Source organism: Plecotus auritus (assembly GCF_963455305.1).
Source record: "Plecotus auritus genome assembly, chromosome: 2".
NCBI lineage: Eukaryota > Metazoa > Chordata > Mammalia > Chiroptera > Vespertilionidae > Plecotus > Plecotus auritus.
In genome coordinates, this window is record NC_137771.1 from 206,664,276 (window position 1) to 206,685,607 (window position 21,332).

A 21,332-nucleotide genomic window follows, 5' to 3' on the forward strand; every position below is an offset into this window, starting at 1 on the left:
GACCATATGCTAAGACATAAAACAAGTTTCAAAATTAATATATTAAGGTGTAGAATAGAGTGGATTCTCTGCTCACAGTGAGGGGATAAAAAGGCAACTAGAAAAACTCTAGATGTTTAGAAATTAAACAATAAACTTCTAAATAATTCATGGGTCAAAGAGGTCATGATAAAAATAAATATTTTTAACTGAACAATAATGAAAATGCAATATGTCAAAACTTATGAATGACAGCTAAAACCATGCTTAAAATGAAATTTACTACTTAAAAAGTAAATATGAAGAAAGAAGGCTCAAAATCAATAATCTCAACTTTAAACTCAGGAAAATAGAAAAAAGAACAGCAAAATAAACCCACAGAAAGTAGAAGGAAGGAAGGAATAAAATAAGAGTATAAAATCTAAAAATACAATTTAAAGAACATTTTATTTAATTTTTAAAAATATATCTTTATTGATTTCAGAGAGAGGAAGGGAGAGAAAGAGAGAGATAGAAACGTCAATGATGAGAGAGAATCATTGATTAGCTTCCTCCTGCTCCCTCTACTGGGGATTGAGCCTGCAACCCAGGCAGGTGCCCTGACTGGGAATAGAACCCTGACCTCCTGGTTCATAGGTCGACACTCCACCACTGAGCCATGCCAGCCGGGGTTAAAGAGCATTTTAAAGAAAACTAAAAGAATATGAGTAAGCTAAATAGTCATCCAAGAGGCTAGGGGAAAATTTTAACCCATTAACATTTGTGGAAAAGAAACAGTGGAAATGGAAGCAGAAGTTGATGCAGTAGAAATTTTTTAAAAAGGACTGATTAAAAAAGAACTGAATCTGGTTCTTTGAAATAACTAATGGCAAGGTGGGGATACAAATGAAGAAATCTATGAATTAGAATGGATAAAACTGACTTTATGTAGAGATGATAAGACTGTCTACATCAAGAGACTCTATAGACAAACCTTGAAAATTAATAATAGGATTCAACAAGGCTGTGGATCAATATACAAAAATTATTAAGGTTCCCTCACACAAAAATAACAAAATAGAAAATGTTATAGAAGAAACAGAATCACAAAAAAAGATACAACAGCAAATAAACTATAAAGTACCTAGTAAAAAAAACTCTACAAGTATGTGCATGAGCTTCATGAAAAAAAATTGTGATTGTTTATTGAAGAACATAAAAGAGGACTAGAATAAGTAGAAATTTTACATTTTTCATTAATTTCATAAATCAACATTTGAAAAAATATTAATACTTCCCAAATAATCTATATACAGTGTAATGCATTACAATCCATACAAATCTAATTACAATTCTATTCAAGATCCCAAGTTGATGTATGTGAAATGATTAACTGAGTCTAAAATGTATGTGATCAAAGTATTGTAAAGGTCAAAGAATTACTAAGATAATTTTAAAAAGAAAGAACAAAGAAGGGTGAATCTTTTTATACAATATGAAGACATAGAGCATTAAAAAGGTAAGATCATCAAAATAGTGTAATATTGGCACAGACGAAAACAAATAGACCAATGGGACATAATAGAGACTCTTGAACTAGACCCAAACATATATGTAAACTTGGAATATAACAGATCATATTGGTATCATAAATCATAAATCACTGGTATTATAAATCGATGAGTTAAGAACAAAGTAAAAAATTGTTAGAAAAATTTGCTATATATATTTGGTATATAGATATTTATTTCACATTATAAATAACATAAATTTTGTATTAAATCAAAGTATGAAAAAATACCTATTTTAGAAAAAATATAGAAAAATTATCTACTTTATGAACTCAGGGTAGAGAAGGCTTTCTGAGATAAGAAGTAAAAAGTATAACCCATAAAAGAAAAGGTAATGTTTTAAAAGCAAACACCTTCTGTTTTAATTTACTGCTTTAGCCATAGCCAGTTTGGCTCAGTGGATAGAGCGTCAGCATTTGGACCAAAGGGTCCCGGGTTTGATTATGGTCAAGGGCACATACCTCAGTTGTAGGCTCCGGCCCAGGCCCTGGTTAGGGCTCATGCAGGAGGGCCCTGGTCAGGGCTCATGCCAATCAATGTGTTTCTCTCACATCGATATTTCTCTTTGTCTTTCCCTCTCTCTTCCACTCTTTCTAAAAAAATCAATGGAGCCCTAGCCGGTTTTGTTCAGTGGATAGAGCATTGGCCTGCAGACTGAAGGGTCCCAGGTTCGATTCTGGCCAAGGGTAGATGCCCAGGTTGTGGGCTCGATCCCCAGTAGAGGATGTGCAGGAGGCAGACAATCAATGATTCTCTCTCATCATTGATGTTTCCCTCTCTCTCTCTCTCTCTCTCTCTCTCTCTCTCTCTCTCTCTCTCCCCTCCTCTCTGAAATCAATAAAAATATATTTTAAAAAAATCAATGGAAAAATATCCTCAGATGAGTATTAAAATAAATAAATAAAATAATTTACTGCTTTGTATTTAGGGATAAATATACCAATTATTAAATAAATTATGGCATATCCATACAGTAGAATAATAGGCAGCTTTAAAAAAATATGCAAGCTCTCTATATGCCAATATGGAAAAAGCACTAAGATATAAAGTGGTTAAAACAATATACAGAATTGAATATATATATAGCAAATTGCCATTTATGTAAAATTGGGGAAATAAAATAGGTATGTATATTTAAATTAAGACATTTTGAAAGGATATTTGTTGGTTCTTATAACAGAAGTTCAGGCAGAAACTAAGTAGATTGGGATTAGGGGTTTGAGGGTATCTTTTCACTGTACACCTTTTAATATATATGTTTTTAAGTTCTGAACTGTGTGAAGTATTACATTTTTTATTTTTAAATTAAAACAAAAATTTTCTATAGCAAGTGCCCTGCCCCCCAAAAAAGGTGAAGCATAAGTTAAATTTGATTGCAATATATGTAGCCGACAAAGCCTTATAATCTACAATACATAAAACACTTATTCAAATCAGTAAGGAAAAGACACTCCACGGAAAGAATATGAATCTAAACAGACATTTAAAAGAAGAGGAATTATGAATATATTCAGAATATGAAATGTGTTTATTTCATCACTTATCTGGAAAGGCAAATTAGTACAAAAAAAGATAGCATTTTCATTAAACGGGTCAAATTAAAGAGTCTTTGTTGAGTGTTGTCAGGCATGTGACAAAACTGTGCCCCTCTTGTGGGAGTATTGGTTGGTACTGACAGTTTAGAGTGTAAGTTGGCAGTGTTTAGTAAAATAAAAAATGTGCATACCCTACAACCCAGTAATTTCACTTTTGGTATGGATCCTAGACAAATTCCTGCAACTGTGCACCAGGAAACACTTGCAAAGATGTTCCTTTGAGTGTGTATTTAACAAACACTCACGTAGCACTTACTACATTCCAGTCTGGCTCTAAGTACTTTACAAATATTATCCCAGATAATACTCATAACAACTCCAGGAGGTAAGTACAATTAATATCCTTGCCTTTTAGAAAAAAAAAATATAAACCCTGACCAATAATAATAATAAGATTAGGATTGTGGCCCAAAGTCATATGGCTAGTAAATGGTAGGACTGGGTGTGAAACCAAGCAGCCTAGCTCAAATGTGTTCTTTCAGACCCAATAATGCAGTAAAATCCTGCACACCACTTACAACATTATCAGTAGAGGACTGGATGGACAAAATGTGCTATATTCATAGGATGAAATGCTATCTGCCACTATATACATCGATAATAATAAAAGCATAATATGATAATTAGACGGGACAGCTGGACGTCCTTCCAGATGAAGCTGGGGCAGAGAGGGCCAAGCCCCTTGCACGAATTTCATGCATTGGGCCTCTAGTCTATAGATATTTCTTTATAATTCATACTAGAGGCCCAGTGCATGAAATTTGTGCATGGGGGGTGGTCCCCTCAGCCCAGCTTGCACTCTCTCCAATCTGGGACCCCTTGAGGGATGTCTGACTGTGGGTTGGTTTAGGCCTGATCCCCGGGATCGGGCCTAAACCGTCAGTCGGACATCCCTCCCACAATCCTGGACCACTGGTTCCTAATTGTTCACCTGCCTGCCTGCCTGCCTGATCGCCCCTAACTGCCCTCCCTGCCAGCCTGGTTGCCCCTAACTGCCCCCCCCCACTGGCCTCGTCGCCTCTTACTGCCCCCCCCCAATGGCCTGGTCGCCCCCAACTGCCCACCTTGCCGGCCTGGTAGCCCCATGCAACCTGCTGTTCAGTCGTTTGGTCATCCCTCACTAACCCCCCTGCCAGCCTGGTCGTAGGCAGCCATCTTGTGAGAGTGTGAGGGTCAATTTGCATATTACCTCTTTATTATATAGGATATAAATAGTTCTCAAAGCATCTTATTGTGAAATAAACTTTCTGAAACAATTTTATACAACTGGTATTATTTATTTCTATAGAATGCACCAATGAAACCATCTGGGCCTCAAGTTTTCCAGGAAGTTCCAGGACATTCTGAGTTTTTCTGTGCCCTGTAATGGGCTCTTGCAAAGCTGGGTGGCTGAACGCAGAAATGGTGTACCTGAAGGACTGTCACAGGTTTCAGGTAAGAAAAGTTACTTACAGAAAATGAAACCATCCAGGAATTCTGTGTTTATATGTAACTTATCCATTTAAAGTTGCTTTAGAATATATATAATTGCCATAAAGGAAGCAACTTAGTCTGACTTTGTGGTTAAAGAGAGTGTTTTTTATTTCAAATTTACCAAAGATGGGGTGGGGGGCAGGAGCAGAGGCGGGGGGGGGGGGGAATAAAAATAGATCGATAGTCTGTGAAACTAATTACCCAAAGGAATTTATGAAAATTGTGCATGCATGGATGGATTTCATGGTCAGGTTTTTTGAGGTCAAATGGTATGTGGCTCAGAACCACCAAACAAGTCTAGGTGATTAGAATGGAAGTATTTGAGGAACGGAACATGCAGTTAAGAAGAATTAATTTGGAAAATTCCACTTTCAGGTACACTGAAAGACTGCCTTCTTTCATAGGCCTCTCTGGCCTCTACCGGTCGTCTGTGGCAGCCTGTGGCTGCCATGAAAGGGACTCATTTGTCAGAGCTGGTTTCTAATGAGTCTCCTGGTCATTTCCTTTGCAAGGAGCTGCCCTGTGGGGACCCAGAAGAGCCCGCCCACAAACCTAGGTTTCGCTGATTCTGTTGGGTAGAACTTTTTTAATGGAAACTGGCAGAAAGCCCAATCTAGAATTACTTAAGCTGGTAAAGAACCGGCTTACAGTAAAGGGTAGGTCATGTCAACATCAGGGGTAGCTGGTTCAAGGGGCCCAAATGAAGTCACTAAGATTTGCTTTCTTGGTAGCAAAATGGCAAGAGTGACCAGTCCTCATATTTTCTTCTGATCAAGGCCAGCAGGAACGACTCTCTCCCACTAAAGCCAAACATGTGTATCTGTCATGACTCTCATTGGGCTGGAAAGAGTCACACACCTCCCCTAGACCAATCACTATAGTCAGGGGAATGCCATTTCTCTGACTAGCTAAGACCCAATCTGTCTATGTGAGTCAAATCTGCCTAAACATTGTTTCCCAAGGGAAATTTGGGTGCAATTTTTATCAGAAGTAGGATAAGTGGATATTGGGTGGTAAACACACAAAAAAATTCCTCTTTACCTTAAGAATATGCCTTTTAACTGAGCCAGCACTTCATTTGCATGGCAGCATGTTGTCAATGACACGGAAATATTGGTATTTCCAGTTGTGCACCTTACTCTCCCCCACCGCACACACACACTTAGTTTGACTGAAAGCTGGCTAGAATGGCTCACCAATAGTCTATCATTCTATGTGTAGGCAAAACCTCAGGTCAATAAGGGGAGAAAGCCCATGCCATACACTTAAAAGGGGAGAGAGTCTCTAGTTATAACAACCCAGGGGTACCACCAATTCATTCGTGCATTCGGGGGTTGAAAAGCATGTAAGGAGATATAGGACTGCTGGTAAGGGATCCCTCCTGTATTAAACCTGAAAGGAGGAGTTCTATATTTGGGTGGTAAAGGGAAGTGAATTAGCAATTGGGACGGGTGCAAGGAGAAACAGTGCCAGCTTGGAAAACTCCCTAGTGCTTCCTTTAGTTCAGTGTTTCACCAGCAGTATCAATAGCATACTTAGACTTTTTGCTCCTTGAGCAATTTCTCTGACTAGCTTCTCTTGTGGTATATTATTTCTATCAAATTTGCTTAAATACTATCTCATTTCCCGACTTTCCTCTCTCCATCCCTCCCCAAGCCTTTTTACTGATGCCTGCCTGATAAAAAAAAGGCCCACATCTGATATGAACCTAAAACTTCCTTGATTCCTTAAAGTGGGTTATTTATTAACAGAAGTTAAATGACTGGTTGTTAGGCAAATCTTGTAATTCTTTCCAACGACTGAATTGCTCAGAAAAGCTTCTGTAAATCTCCTGTAGAAAGAAGCAAGCTCTGTGCCAATTGTTAGCTCTAAGCAGAAGTTTGGGAGAGGGAGGAGAAGTTACTCATTTGCCCGATTCCGCGCGGTGAATCCCGGGGAGAAGCCAGTGTACCGCAGCCTTGACGAGCAGCACAGGGGAGCTCGGCTGCTGCCAACAGGACTGGATGGGACAGGGGCGACTGGGCTGCGTCTGAGCGTGGTGGTCCCGGGGTCCAGACGAACTGTTCTACAGATCAGGCATTTGCCTTCTCTTTCCTATGATGGCCAGAGTGTCCTGTGCTAAGAGGTATGGCTGTCCTCTTTCCTGTCCTTTTGTTCAGCAAAAAACAAAAGCTAATTAAAGAAAATGCCAGAAGCCTCAGTGAGACAGGGGTGGGTTGCCGGAGCTGGGTAGGGAAACTCCCAGGGGCTGGCTGTTTATGCAGAGAAAGTGCACTGGGAGTTGTGTGTCGCCTGTATGCGTGCTTTCCAGTCCTATGGGTAAAAAAGCCACCTCTCTGTGGGTTATTAATAACATGTCTCTAGGCCTCTAGAGCCGAACACTGTGCTTCTTTGTGCTGTTTTGTTTTACTCCATCATAGTGCAGGCGCGTTTCTATTTCCTACTTTTGTTAACCTGCGGAAACATTTTGCAACCGGCAAAGAGCCTGACCCTGCCTATGGCTTTCAACAAAAATTCAGTAGCATCATGACAGCCACTGAGCAGGACAGTCACCATGACTGATTGTTGTTGGTGTCACTTTTCCCACTGATACTTTGGATATCTTAGAAGTCATAATCAAATCTAACCACCTTTTTGTTCTCTTAAATATGTATTTTGTTTGTTCAAATTGCGACAGTAATCGATCATTAGATTTCATGACGTTTATAAATGGTCTTCAATGTAAAGAATAGAAAAAAATACTTAGGGCATTGTTAGAATTGGGCATGCAGTTATTTGATATGTGGAATTTAAGTGTAAATAAAGATACATTGAAACTTGAATTTTCCTTGTAATTTGAGAGTTGGGGTATGCTTTCTGGAAAAAAATAAACCTACAAAATTTGAATTAAAAATTTTAACAAGATGTATAAACAACCATGACCTGCAAAGTTCAACTTCACTGGTGAAAGTGGATACACTATGACATTCTGATGACAGATCACACATTCTTGGTTTAGAAAGTTGGTTAGCCTTGAAGATGTTTCCCTCATTCCCCATGAAGAAAAATGTTTCCTATCTATTTCTGTTTCAGCAAGTTGCAATACATATTCCAATTTAAATATGGTTTTTGAGCTCTTGCCTATTTTTTGTGTGCTTATGATGACAAGCCTGCTACAAGCTTAGAACTATATGAGTCCTAGCAGTAAGACCAAGGACAGTTCTTTAGCATCATGTGGAATACCCAGCCTCAGAGGCTCTCAGTGGAAGGGAAGTGTAGCAACATGTAGTGGCAGAGGAACCCAAGAGCCGCCCAGGGAACAATGGGCATCTTGTGGAAAGGGCTGAAAGTATGCGGCCAATTCCCATGGGAACGCCTGTGGTGCTTTCACACGGTGTGAAAAAGATGCTCCTTGAAAAGAATCTGTAATCCTTTCTTTCAAGGGAAAAATCTATCTGAGAACTTTATCGAAAGTTTCCAGAACCCAAGTGGGTCTATGTTAATCAGTGGGGATCTTACCTAATAATAGAGAAATCTTACCTAATAATAGAGAAACATGTAAATTGACCATACCTCTGCTACACCCACAGCCAATCAGAGTGAGTATGCAAATTAACCCAACAAAGATGGAAGTTAATTTGCATACATACCTGGGTCCTGGGAAGCTCCTCGGCACCCAGGTCACTCCCAGCCTCCCAGCCGGCCATCGGAGGGGCCGAGCCTGCGATCGGAGGGGCGGGGCGGGGGGGGGGGGGGGGGGGGGGGGGGAGGGGGGCGCTTCCCAAGCCTAGAGCCTGGGGCTTGGGAAGGGGCTGAGCCTGCGACCAAATGCAGACCATCCAGAAGTCAGCACTGGGTTGCCCAGCTGCAGCCTGGTGACCCAACACTGACTGCTCAGTTGGCTGAGACCCAGAAAGTGAGTCAGGGTCTGATCTGCAGCCTCAGTGGAAGCTGTTGATCAGTGTACTTACCTCTCTCTCTCTCCCTCTTTCTTTCTGATCTTCGCTAGCAGCCAGGCTTTTCTCTTTCTCACCCTGCCTCTGCAGGGGCTGCTGTTAAGCCCCGCCTCTTTGATCAGGCCCAGAGATAGGCCTGGAGATGCTGACTGGCATAGGAACCAACCAATCAGAACCAAAGGTGGGTGCTTTGGGGAGCCAATGGCTGCCTAGGAGGCGGACCTTCTGACGCTGACTGGCATAGGAACTGACCAATGAGAAACAAAGGTGGGTACTGTGGGGAGCCAATGGCTGCCTAGGAGACGGAGCTTTTTTTTTTTTTTTTAATATATTTTATTGATTTTTTACAGAGAGGAAGGGAGAGGGATAGAGAGTTAGAAACATCGATGAGAGAGAAACATCGATCAGCTGCCTCTTGCACACCCCCTACTGGGGATGTGCCCACAACCAAGGTACATGCCCTTGACCGGAATCGAACCTGGGACCCTTGAGTCCGCAGGCCGACGCTCTATCCACTGAGCCAAACCAGTTTTGGCTAGGAGACGGAGCTTTTGATGCTGACTGGCATGGGAACCGACCAATCAGAACCAAAGGTAGGTGCTATGGGGAGCCAATGGCTGTCTAGAAGGCGGAGCTTTTGACCCCCACTGGCATAAGAACCGACCAATGAGAACCAAAAGTGGGTACTGTGGGGAGCCAATGTCTGCCTAGGAGGCAGAGCTTTTGACACTGACTGGCATAGGAACTGAACAATAAGAACCAAATCTGGGTGCTGTGCGGAGCCAATGGCTGCCCAGGAGGTGAAGCTTTTGATGCTGGCATAGGAACTGACCAATCAGAACCAAATTGGCCAGCAGAGGAGGGCAGTTGGGGGCAACATCAGGCCTGCAGGAGAGGGCAGTTAGGGGTGATCAGTCTGGCAGGCAGAGGCAGTTAGGGGCAATCAGGCAGGCAGGCAGGTGAGCAGTTAGGAGCCAGTGGTCCCAGATTGTGAGAGCGATGTCTGACTGCTGGTTTAGGCCCGATCTCTGGGATCAGGCCTAAAATGGCAGTTGGACATCCAGAAAGGGGTCCCCAATTGCAGAGGATGCAGGCTGAGTTGAGGGAATCCCCCCCCCCTCCGTGCACAAATTTCATGCACCAGGCCTCTAGTTTTTAATAAAATGAGACTTTTTAATGCACAATAGTGTTGTCCAAGGCATGGTGTGAATAAATATTGTTATGCTAGAAGTGAAGACACCAGGGAACATCTGAATCTGGGGATGGATGCTAGAGGTTTATTTCTTCAGAATAAATTGGCTTCCTGAGTTTTCCAATATTTCCATTTAGCAGAATCTACTCGTGCATAATAGTGTAAGCCAGCAATGTTTTATTAGCAGCCATTGAGTGCAGGTCATTTTGAAAAGTCATAAAGAACATTCTCTCTGGTGTCCTGAAGGGGATTTTACACTCCCTCCTCACTGTTACTATTTGGCCATAGTGCCACAGTAAGGCTTTCTCTCCAGGGAACAAGGTAAGTTTGCAAAAAACTAAAACAATAGGGACACATACAAGATAGTTCATGATGTACCCAGATTGAAGATCGAGGGAGAATATAAGTAGGATGTAAATATGGCACAAATGGGAAAACCCGGGCATCTTTAACACTGTACACTCAATGTTAGTTGTCTGTACAGTAGTGCATTCGTTTTTAAGAGGGATGGCATGGGGACAAGTTAACAGAAGAATGGCTTGTAAGGACAACATTTTTAAGGATATAATTGCTGTCACTTCTTGTGTGGTTGCTATCTGCCAAGGTCTGTGTTAAAGGCTTTACATAATCTCATCATCTCATCAAACCCCCCCTGCCCCGAACAACCCATGCAGATAAGAAACCTGAGGCTTGGGGAGGTTAATTAATCTGCCCAGGTTTACACTGCAGGCAATGGCATAGCTCAGTTGTATCCAGATCCCCACTTCTTACTGGAGTCCCATTGTGTCCAAGTCTGGACCCTACACTCTTTTAAAAATATAAGAAAATTGGATAAAATCTAGTGAAAAGAACCATTAGGAATGAATAGAGGGTGAAAAAGAATGAATGCTAAAAAAATAGAAATTATCCATGAAAAGAAGAGATGTTATTACTATCTTTAAGCCAGAAAAATTACTAATAAAAGAATACACCTGCTCACAGGTGGCCAGATTCTCCATTTTTATAAAAGAAATTCTTCAAGGGGACATTTCTCTGTGTTGATGTCATAAAAATATAATTGATCACCAAATTTATAGGAAGGTATATGAGGTCTGGAGCCTATGACCTGGCTTAATGGCAGGTGTGCGGCCATCTGACCACACACCTTTGCTGGGTAGCACTCTGGAAAAACAGCCACAATGCCCACATCTTAGTGATCACACAGATGAATTTATCTACAGCACAGCTTCCCCTACACTTTACCAGCAGATAGGTGATTTGATGGGTAGTAGACTTACCATAGGAACAGGCAAAATGGGGGTAGAGAATTATATAGTTCAAAAAAACACTTTCAGAAAATGCAGTTAATCATTAAAACAATAAAAGAGGGTTGCAGTACCTTTTTCTCCTCTGGAGTATCAATATGTCAATCAGGATAAACATTTTCTCTGCAATATTTAAAGTACAAATTGATATATCTGGTCCCAATAGATTTTTATGAAGAACCTAACAGCAAATAAAGTGGGGGAAAGAGGATACACTAAGTCTTCACTTAACGTCATTGATAGGTTCTTGGAAACGGCTACTTTCAGCAAAATAAGGTAAAGCAAAACCAGTTTCACCATAGGCTAATTGTTATAAACAAGAGTTAAGTTCCTATGGCATAGATCTGGTCACAAAAACATACCAAGATTTGAAATAAAGACCCAAAACACTTCTAATAATAAACATTGAAATAAATGTGAGCTACACATTCATTTAAGAAAGATTAATAAAAACAAGTCAGATCATTATTTTCCAAACCATTTATTCCAGTTCAGGGTCCCCAAGGCAGCAGCCCCTCCCAGCAGATCAGCATGCAAGGCAGGAGGCAGCCTGGACAGACACCCTTCCACTGGGGGGCGCGCGCGCGTGCGTGCACACACACACACACACACACACACACACACACACGTGCACACACACACACACACACACACACAGACTCAGTCTGGGACAATGTAAACAAGGCCATTCACCTCATGTACACATTTTCCTGTGGGAGAAAACCCATATGGACATGGGGAGAGCTTGCATACTCCACACAGACAGTGGCCTCCCCGGCGGGGACTTGAATTCCTTAGTAATCAATGTTGTAACAAAATGGATGTTGAACGAAAGGACATTATTCAAGAACCTGCTGTGTGCATTTTTGTGGAGTAAGTTTGTTCCGCTTATTTGCAACTTCCTGCATTCTTAAACTTTCAACAGTATTAATCTAGAGCAGCAGTATTAATCTCCCCGTGTGCCGCAAGAATTTTTAAAACATGCTATGCCCGGGGCACTGACCTCTTTTCCCTTAGATTGTCAAATTAAAAAAAAAAAAATGACAACAGTCAGCACAACAATAGCCATCTGGTGTGAATGAATCAAAATTATACCTATTTTTTCTTCAGATCAGCAAAAAAATAATATATATTTTGGTGTGCCGCAGAATTCCAATAATTAGTTTGTGTTGCCATGAGATGAAAAAGGGTGAAAATCGCTGCTCTAGGGGCAGAACAAGAGGATCACTTCTTCAGGAGCTGTGGCTCCTACCGGACAAACGCTCAGTGTTTCCAACTCTGAGTGTGAAATCTCGAGAGGGAGGGAGGTGCTAATTAAGTTACAACTCTTTCTTCCCCAGGCTTTGTGAAAAGGCTCCCAACAGCCATTCCAGTCACCTGCTTGAGCTCCTGTTGAAACCATGTTTCCTGCGTGGCTTCTCCCCCCACACCCCCATTCTTCCCAGGGAAAGTATAGATTTTCAGGAACACAGGGAGTTTTGTTTTCTCTGTTAAAAACAAGTCTACTGGAGCAGGCTTTATGTTTCGCCCCAGGAAACAGCATTTCGCTCAGAGGCAGCTCCCTCTGTCCACTGGGTGAGGTGCAGCCTGTCACCTGACCTGCTCTGGAGCTGCTGCCGGTGGCATCAGGCTGCATTCCTGGGATTCTTTCACCAGGCACTGGCACCGCAATGAACAACCTCAGGTTCACTGAGCTGAGTGGATTCCGCTCGCTGTGCCCTGGGAGTCCGCTGCCTGAACCCTCCTGCCCAAACCTACAGCTAAGTAAGAGCAAGCGCGCCTTTGGGAGTAGCACGCAGGTAAACTGAGTTTGCCGGGAGAGCTGGGAGTCCCTGACGTGTGTCATGCTGGGTGCAGAATCATTTCTCTTTTTGTGGTGTCTGTTTCTCCTTACAGAAACCTGACTTGTCAACCAATACCTGCTTAAAAATATTTACTAAATAATGAGAATATGGACTTCAGATTAGGCTCCCTGAAATGTTAGAAAGAGAACTTATGAGTGTGAAAGTTGGGCATAAGAAGAAATTTTGTAAGCCAGATTTTTTTGTAATTCAAAAAGTGCGAGGAGATTTGGAGGCTGACCTACTTGGACGTGAATCTTGGCTCTGGGTAGAACTTGGGACAGAATGTTTAATCTCTCCAGTCCTGTTTCCTCTTTGGTAATAATATCTACCTGCATGGTTGATGGGAGAACTAAGAGAAGAAAGTGTCAAGAAAGAGCGTGGTGTATAGAAAGTATCTGAGTGTGTGCATATATGTGCATGTGTGTGCACATGTGCGTGCTTATGTGTGTATGGTGGGTGCATCTGTATGCATGGGAATAGGCCACAGGGCAATGCCATTGAGAAGGCTAGTGGGTTTCCCAGCTGAGGTGGAATTTGATCTGGCTCTGACTTTCTCTGCTGTTGCAGAGACCAGACACTTGAGCAAAACATTGACCCGAGCTGCTGAAAAATAAATAACGTGTCTTGCTGATCCTTATCCAGGAGAAGATGGTGTAGTGTAGCTTGTGGGATGCACTTTAAATGAGGACTGATGGGAAGGGAGGCAGCTGAATAATGATCACACACATGGTCATGTATACAAAACCCTGAGTGGGCTTTGTCGTGGCAGGCCAAGTGCCTTCCCCCCTGACTCTGCAGCTTACTCTCCATCTGCCTCTGGGCTGGTTATTTTCCTCTCTGAACATCATTTTCTCATCACATGGAATTGTCATGAGAATGAAGTTACTCGGTCCTTGGGAAGTGCTTGGAGTAGTACCTGACACATGTATAACACTTGCTAAGCATCAACTGTTGGTGTCATTATTTGACAAAGAACTCTTTTAAGTGTTCGCAGCTTTGATCTTCAAAATAATCTGATGAGATAGACTAGGCATGTATTAGCCCCATTTTGCAGATCAAGAAACTGAGGCTCAAGGAAGGGAAAAGCATGAGCCAGAAGTCCCATAACCACTGAGTGGCCAGTCTGGGACTTGAACCTCAGATAAGAAGTTGACTTAGTGTGTACTCAGGACATATGCATTGAATGAAGCATATTCTAAAAGGTTTGGCTCACACACCATTTCCTCCGCAAAACCATTGCTTATCATCTTTCCCTAGGACAGATCTCTCTCTCCCTTGTACTTCCCTAAACTTTTACAGTACACAGGAACCTTTTCTCTGGGCCATCCCTGCACTGTAGAATGTTTGGTATAAGTCTCATCTGCCCCTTCCCCACCCTAGATGTGTGAATGTTTTCATGTGCAGCTGTGTGTTGAACAATAATGTTTGGCACATGATGGACATTCAAGAGTAACAGCTGAAGGTGGGAGTGTGAATGGGGCTCTGCGCCAGCTGTCAATGTGGCCGCTCCTCTCCCCCCACTGGTATTTCTGCTCCGTCTCAGAGCTCTGACTCTGATGTGCGGGGCAGCTGAATCTGATGCAGGAAGTGCCAGATATTGACCAAGAAGCTGACTGGTCAAGGTAAAGTCATTTCCATCCAATGTCTTATTTTCCTGAATATTATTTCTCTGAGACTCTGTCACTATAAATGTCTAAGGGGGGAGGGGCGGGTGCACAGACTGTGTTAAGGAGAAAATTCAGGGGGAAAAACTGTCCCAATTTTTCTTGTAGATATTTTAATTCACCTTTCCACATTTGCCAGGGTGCAAACTTCTCTGTAGGACCCTCACCCCTCTCTCTTTACCCCCCTCCCTAAATCTTCCCTACCACTCTCCTTCGTTTCTCTTCCTCTACGCTTCTCTTCCTTCAAGTTCATGCTCACATTCTGTGACTCTCTTGCTCTCTGGTTAGCCTAAACCCCAGAGCACAGATGGGCAGGGATGCAGGGTCAATGCAGGAGGGAAGAGGAGTTCATTTTCTTAAGATTCTACCCATCTCTTCATCCTCAAATGTTACTAATGCTCTGAGGGCCTTTATTCCTAATAACAGCCTCAAAAGGAATCAATATACCACAATGGTTATGAACTTGGAACTTAGCACTCTGGACCCAAAATCTAGCTCCCCAGTTTACTAGCCGTGTGGCTTGGGCAAGTTATTTAATGCCTTGGGTTCCTCACCTGCCATATAGTTATTATCAAGGTTATAATCCTCATATAGTTATTATTGAGGTTAAATGAGTTAATGTTTACAAAGCATCTGGAACAGTACCTGGCACATAGACAAGCATGTACAGTATAAATATTGGGTGTATTTTTCTAAAGATGGTAGGTAGTGTAAAAGTTGCATGTAAGCAATATTACCCTTGGAATCTCTTCAATGGCCTATGAATTGCATCTTTTGGAATACTACTGAGAATGTATTTGGCTTGTATTGAGAGACCATATTGCATAGAAAGTATGTATCTTTAAACTTTAAAGTTCCATTCAGCATAGAGAGGTGCTCCCACAGTGATAGCTCAGAAGGGATGTCTGAGATGGCCCAGGAAGCAACAGGCTCCCCTAGTCCTCTTCACACTCATTCTGTGACGTACATGCAGAGTAAAATGATTGGCAGAATTGCCTATTCCTTATATTAAATAAATCACTGCCATTCTTACTCTCTGTGCATGTGGCTACATTTGTAAGTTACTTGCATGTATGAGATAACTCCACTGTAAATCCTGGGGAAAGCCCACTAGCCTGAACTTAGGAAAACAGCACAGGTACAGTTACCATGGGGCCTTGGTGAAGTCATTAAACCTCCCTGGCCATTTAATAATGACTAAGATCTCTGCAGTGCAATTGGTCTGTGATTTTATTAGGCCCAGAAGGGAGCTGATGAGAATAGTCAGATATTTAATTTGTGCCATTTCCCTACTCTCTTTGGATTGCTAATTGAGTGAGAAATATAGTGGGGCTTTATTATTTCCGCTGTGGGAATAGAGGGAGGATTGCCTGATCCCAAAACCCTGCTCCTTCAGCCTGCATTGAAATGTTATCTTCAAGTTCAATGCTCAAGTTCATGTTCTCATTCTATCCAGATTTATCTGGCCACACAGTCATAGGAAGAGTCCTTTATTTCACTGCTACTTGTTCAGGGAGGGCATAAGAATAGGGCAAGTACTGAGGTCATCTTCTGGAGTGAGGGTTGGGGCAGCTTCTGTGATTAATATAGCAGAGACGCCCAGACAAGGGGTAAGTATTGGTTTCCATGTCCAGGAAAAGAGGAAACCAGGCAGTGGGTCTATGTTCTTCCTTGCCTTGCCTTGGCCTTTTCTGTTTGGTTTCTATGGGAATCTGTTGGTGGGAATTATGGCAAGTGTTGGGCATATTTGTTACTTATCCATTCGTTTCCCTAGGGCATGGGGAAAAAAGAAGAAGTACCGTACATAGAAAGAAGAAAAATAAGTGTGGGATTTATGCTGCTTTTTACGGCTGAAATTAAATGCTGGATAAAGCTAGTAATTTCTCCAGAACTTTTGAGACAAAAATAAGGAAAGATCTCATATGAAGATATCAAGCCAGAATCTATTAGTCTATGCCAGTGATTTTCAGCCTGTGTGCCACAATAACTTTTAAAACACTCAGTACCTGGCTCATTAGTCAGGGGCACTGACCTCTTTTTCCTTAGATTGTCAACGGAAAAAAAAAATGACAACAGCCAACATGATAATAGCTGTCTGGTGTGAATGAATTAAAATTATACCTATTTTTTGTAAGATCAGAAAAAAATATATATTTTTGGTATGCTGCAGAATTTTAGTAGTTAGTCTATGTGTGCCACGACATGAAAGAGGTTGAAAATCACTTCTCTATGCACATTTGCAAACGTCTTTTTTTTTCCCCTTCTCTGGGCACCAAGTTCACATTCTGAGGTCATGTTTTCCAACTAATGGCTGCATTGTGTCATTTGTTTCCCTTGCAGAGAGTGTCCAAGAAGACCTCAAAGTCTGGAGAAAAATGATCTTTCAAGGAATACAAAGCATGCCTCCTGCTACATGTTTTTGCCTTACTAACCTCTGATAACTGGGACGCATGGCCCTGAGCCTACAGAAAGTCAACTGACTATCAAACTCCGCACCATGCATCACCTGTTCAGACTGGTCTTGGGACAAAAAGATCTTTCACGAGCCGGGGACCTCTTCTCCTTGGAGGACTCTGAGATTGAAGACAGCCTGACAGAAGCTTTGGAGCAAATTAAAATAATTAGCTCATCTTCCGTAAGTAAACTAATTTTCAGACTAGACCTCTATTCAGACTAGAATGATCGATTCTAGAGCCAACTAATTGAATCAGTCCTGGGGGGGAAATCTTTGTGGGGAAAAGAGGAAGGATCACTAATATGGGTCTCTCTTGACTCTGCTCTGTGGTTTAGTTGGCATCTAAGAAATAACACCAGCAAAGTCATGGACTTGGGGGCAGGCAGGCTACCTTTGCCCACTCAGGGAGACCAGAACTCCGGAAATTGCAGACTAGAGTGGGATTCTCACAAAGGGTTTTTCTAAGGGTTATTTCTATATCCTTGGAATGACATGAGGAGGAGAGGGAGCAAATCCGGGGAAAAGCAGACCTGCCAAGCTGCACACCAGCATTAGTAAACAAAGCAGGTGTGCGGAGGAGGCTGAATAATGGAAGAAGGCAGATGACACCTCCTGCCGTGCAGGTAATACGAGACAAGGACAACCATCACTCTGCTGTCAGAAGTGACAGTTGCCCAGGGCTTGATAACACTGATTCTCTCTGCTTCTATATCATCTCAGGTTTGGTTGTTTTCTTTTCCTTTGCTCCTTTTTTTACATCCCCCGCCCCCAGCATTTAGTTCATCTCCCTAATTATTAGCCCCCAATGTGATCAGGCAAATTTAAACTTTCCATCACCCCTCCCATTCCTTTGTTTCTCCTGGATGTCAAGATGATGTATTCTGAAAGTACTTCCCCAAGGGGGTGGATGTGGAGTGCCTGGTGTGCTTTGATCTTGACCTTCCTGATCATGCTTGGACCCTTCATGAGCCTGGTCCCATTTCAAAGACCAAGGCCACCAAGCATCCTCTCGAACAGTCTCCCAGCTCAACAGCCTTTGCCAACACGTGGCATAAACACCCACGGGGCAGAGGAAAGAGACAGGACTCAAGCCACAAAATACCGAATTAGCAAATGTGTACACACTTCAGAAATAAAAGCTTTCTTCCATGTTATAAAGAAGAAATGTTTGAAGGCCGTGCTAGCAACCAGCTCAGTTTCCTCCTCAAGCTGTCAACATGTTCTCTTGCTGGTGGCCATTAACATGCCACATTCCCCCAGTGACCAGTGAAGTCACTGCTCAAACACGCTTCTTTTCTCAGGTAATGCCTTTGACAGCAATTATGTGTCCACATTTTTTTCCAGAACATTAATCAACTTAGTCTGGCTCAAAACACAAAGTATTCCTGGTACATTTCCACTTTCTGGGTAAGATTTATGTGCTATTTCCAGCAGCCCCATTCATCACACTCCTCTGGAAATAAATTGGGTGAATATGCCACTGATTTTCATCTAATCTAATAATATATATATATATATATATATATATATATATATATATATATATAATTTAATAATATATATACATTTATATATAGAATATAAATATATAAATTTCTAACAAATATTGGATATAATAAATACATGGTATATATCCATATTCCCTGAAACCCATTTCCACTAGAGGTCACTGGTGTTGGAGATTTGCTGTGGTTGTTTTCTTCACCAATTGCTTTGTCTCACGGATGTTAAATTCATAATCTTAGGACTGTGAGCTCTGTCTGTCATGTGTCCCACTGTCTCATCAGGAGCACTGTCCATCCTTTAAGCCCTCCAGTCATCATCCCACCAGACCTGCAAGTCTACAAGTCAGTGGTTCTCCTGTATTCTTCATCTACTAACTTCTTTCATATCTCACTTCTTTCCTGCCTCTATCTGTAACCATGGCATAGAGCAGATGGATGACAGAATAATAATAATCATTTTTTAGAGGAATTATGGAAATGAATCCAATTTTTAAATGCAACAACCACTCAGATCAACCCAATATTTAAATTTCCTAATCAATCCAAGTTATAAATATAACTATTAGTGGAATTCCTTCTCCCTTTCTGCTCCTTTAAAAGCCAGTTCTGGTTTCATTATTCCTTTAATGATTTCTAGTGACTCTAGTTCTTAGTGATCACTTCCTTCTAAAAAGATATAATTGCCCCTTTGCATTATATATTGTCCTCACAGAAAATCATCTACTCATATAACCTCAAGTGCAGTCTCTACATGAGGGAATCCCAAATCTATGATTTTAGGCTTGACAGTTTTCCCTAAACTTCAAGCTCAAAGTAATTGATATCCAGGACCTCAAAATCAATATGTCTTAATTCGAAGTTATCATCTTTCATTTTCCTAGATCTCCAGGTTTGAAACCTGGAGTCACTCTTGACCCCTTTCTCTCACTCTCCTCTTGCCCTGTGAGTTCTGCAGAAACTGCCATAGAAATGCCTCCTCATCTTCTCCTTCTTTCCCGTCCTGCTGCTATCACACTGGCTCAGGCCTTTAAAACAACTGACCACACCCCTTGGTGCTGCCTTTCTCTAGTTAATTCTACCAACAACTACCAGATCAAACTGCCTACACCATTTTATTACATGTCTCTTCATTGTTCAAACCTATTCATGATGCCTCAATGCCCATGACATTCTATGACCAATGCCAGTGATCAGTCACTGACTTCACCGTTAGCTGCATCCCATCCTTCCTTTATGATCAGTTCTTTCCTAATGACTCTGGGTCTCAGTAATCAATTCCACTTCTCAGTTTCTTGTTAGAATCATAGAGCTAGAAGGGACCTTCTAAATCATCGTTTCCAACTTCCTTCCAGCACGCAAGTTTCTTCTCTATGATTCCTAACAAGTAGGTGGCCTTTCCTTCTGCACTTGCAAAGATGAGGACATAGTAGGTTTCTGATATTTTTCCTGCTTCTCAACCTTCCTTTCATAAATTTCCCCTTTCCATTGCATGCAGCCTTGATGGAGCTTTCGGTCAATGTTCCCTACCTTGCCTTTGTCTGAGGAGGAGGGAGAAAAGAAGTGGGGACATCTGACATAAGCTATAGCAATTAGAATTTCTTTCCCAGTAATTCTAGGGGGGAACCAGCACAGGGTGACTTATCATGATGATGGTGCCCTCAAGAAACAGTTTTTTGGTTCCTGCTCCTCTATCACCATGCCTGCTTTGGTCACTGCCCTTCCCAGGCCAGAGAGTGCAGCTTTTTGTTCAAATCTGTGAGCCACCTTATATCTCATGATTATTTTACTAAGGCTATCTAGACAATTTCTGTTGCTTATTACCACGGAATCCTAACTGACAAAAAGATAGCTGTTTACTGTTCAAATGGTTAGTGTGTTTCTCCTTTCAGCCAGATGAAATCTTATTCTTTGTTTTTTTCTATCAATTGTGCTTCCTCCCCACCCCACACCCCCAACAATCAAAAGAACCTAATGTCTGCTCCTACAAGAAGAACTTTGAACATATAAAGATGGGTATCAGTCTCACTTCTGGCATCTTTCTTCCCAGCTAAACATCCTTAGTGCCCTCATGTTTTCCTATGACAAGGAAGGGGCAGGCCTATGACAGGAAAAGGCTACATCACCTCACATTTCCAGTCTCAGGTCTGGAAACGCAATTTTGTCAGTACATGAGAAATGCTATCCAAATCATGCTATCCAAATGCAAGACTCAGAAGTATAAATTAGAATGCTGACTTACTGATTTTCGATGTAAAATAAAACTCATGTCAGTTAGAATTCTTGTGTGCTCTATGCTATTCTCTCCAAGTCTATTCACCCAATCTTTCACTAGATAAGGAATGTTATTATTGATTAGATTTCTTCCTCCTGTTATAATTACATTTTACTTCTACCTCCCTGAGATTATATTTAACTCACCTGTGAAGTCACCCATTCGCATAGAGCTGTGGTCGGCAAACTGCAGCTCGCAAGCCACATGCGGCTTGCAAGCCGCGGTTTGCCGCTCTGTTGACTAATGAGTTTGCCGACCACTGGCATAGAGCATCTTGGGTGAGCTCAGTAGCTGGCTAATTCCACTTAAATGCATGGATTTTGCTGTTGTTTAATCCTCAAAGGACAATCCTGTTTTCAAGTTCTTGGAGGATGCCTCATTGTAGCTCCCAAGTACTGCCTGAATTCTCAACATTCTGGTTACCCTCCGCTGGAATCTTCCTAATTTATTAATGTAATGTATCATTGTCCAGTATTTGAACCAATTGCTTAGAACAATTGTTAATACTAGTCAGACACTCTGTTTCTAAAATTTCTTTTCAATAATAATATCACACGGTTGGCC

At 41.7% G+C, this 21,332-nt stretch overlaps 1 protein-coding gene across 3 annotated transcripts in view; it reads left to right on the plus strand.

The window, feature by feature from the left end:
• The first annotated feature begins 6,461 nt into the window (after positions 1-6,461).
• Positions 6,462-21,332, plus strand: part of VEPH1 (ventricular zone expressed PH domain containing 1) — a 213,032-nt gene continuing 198,161 nt past the window's right edge. For 2 of the 3 annotated variants that reach the window (XM_080658193.1, XM_080658195.1), the window contains exons 1-2: positions 6,462-6,722; positions 16,877-17,171. In XM_080658193.1, coding sequence (XP_080514319.1) covers positions 17,034-17,171 — 138 coding nt within the window. In that variant the 5' untranslated portion in view covers positions 6,462-6,722; positions 16,877-17,033. Of the gene's footprint in view, positions 6,723-16,876; positions 17,172-21,332 lie in introns of those variants that run through there. The other variant, XM_080658194.1, reaches the window with a different exon arrangement.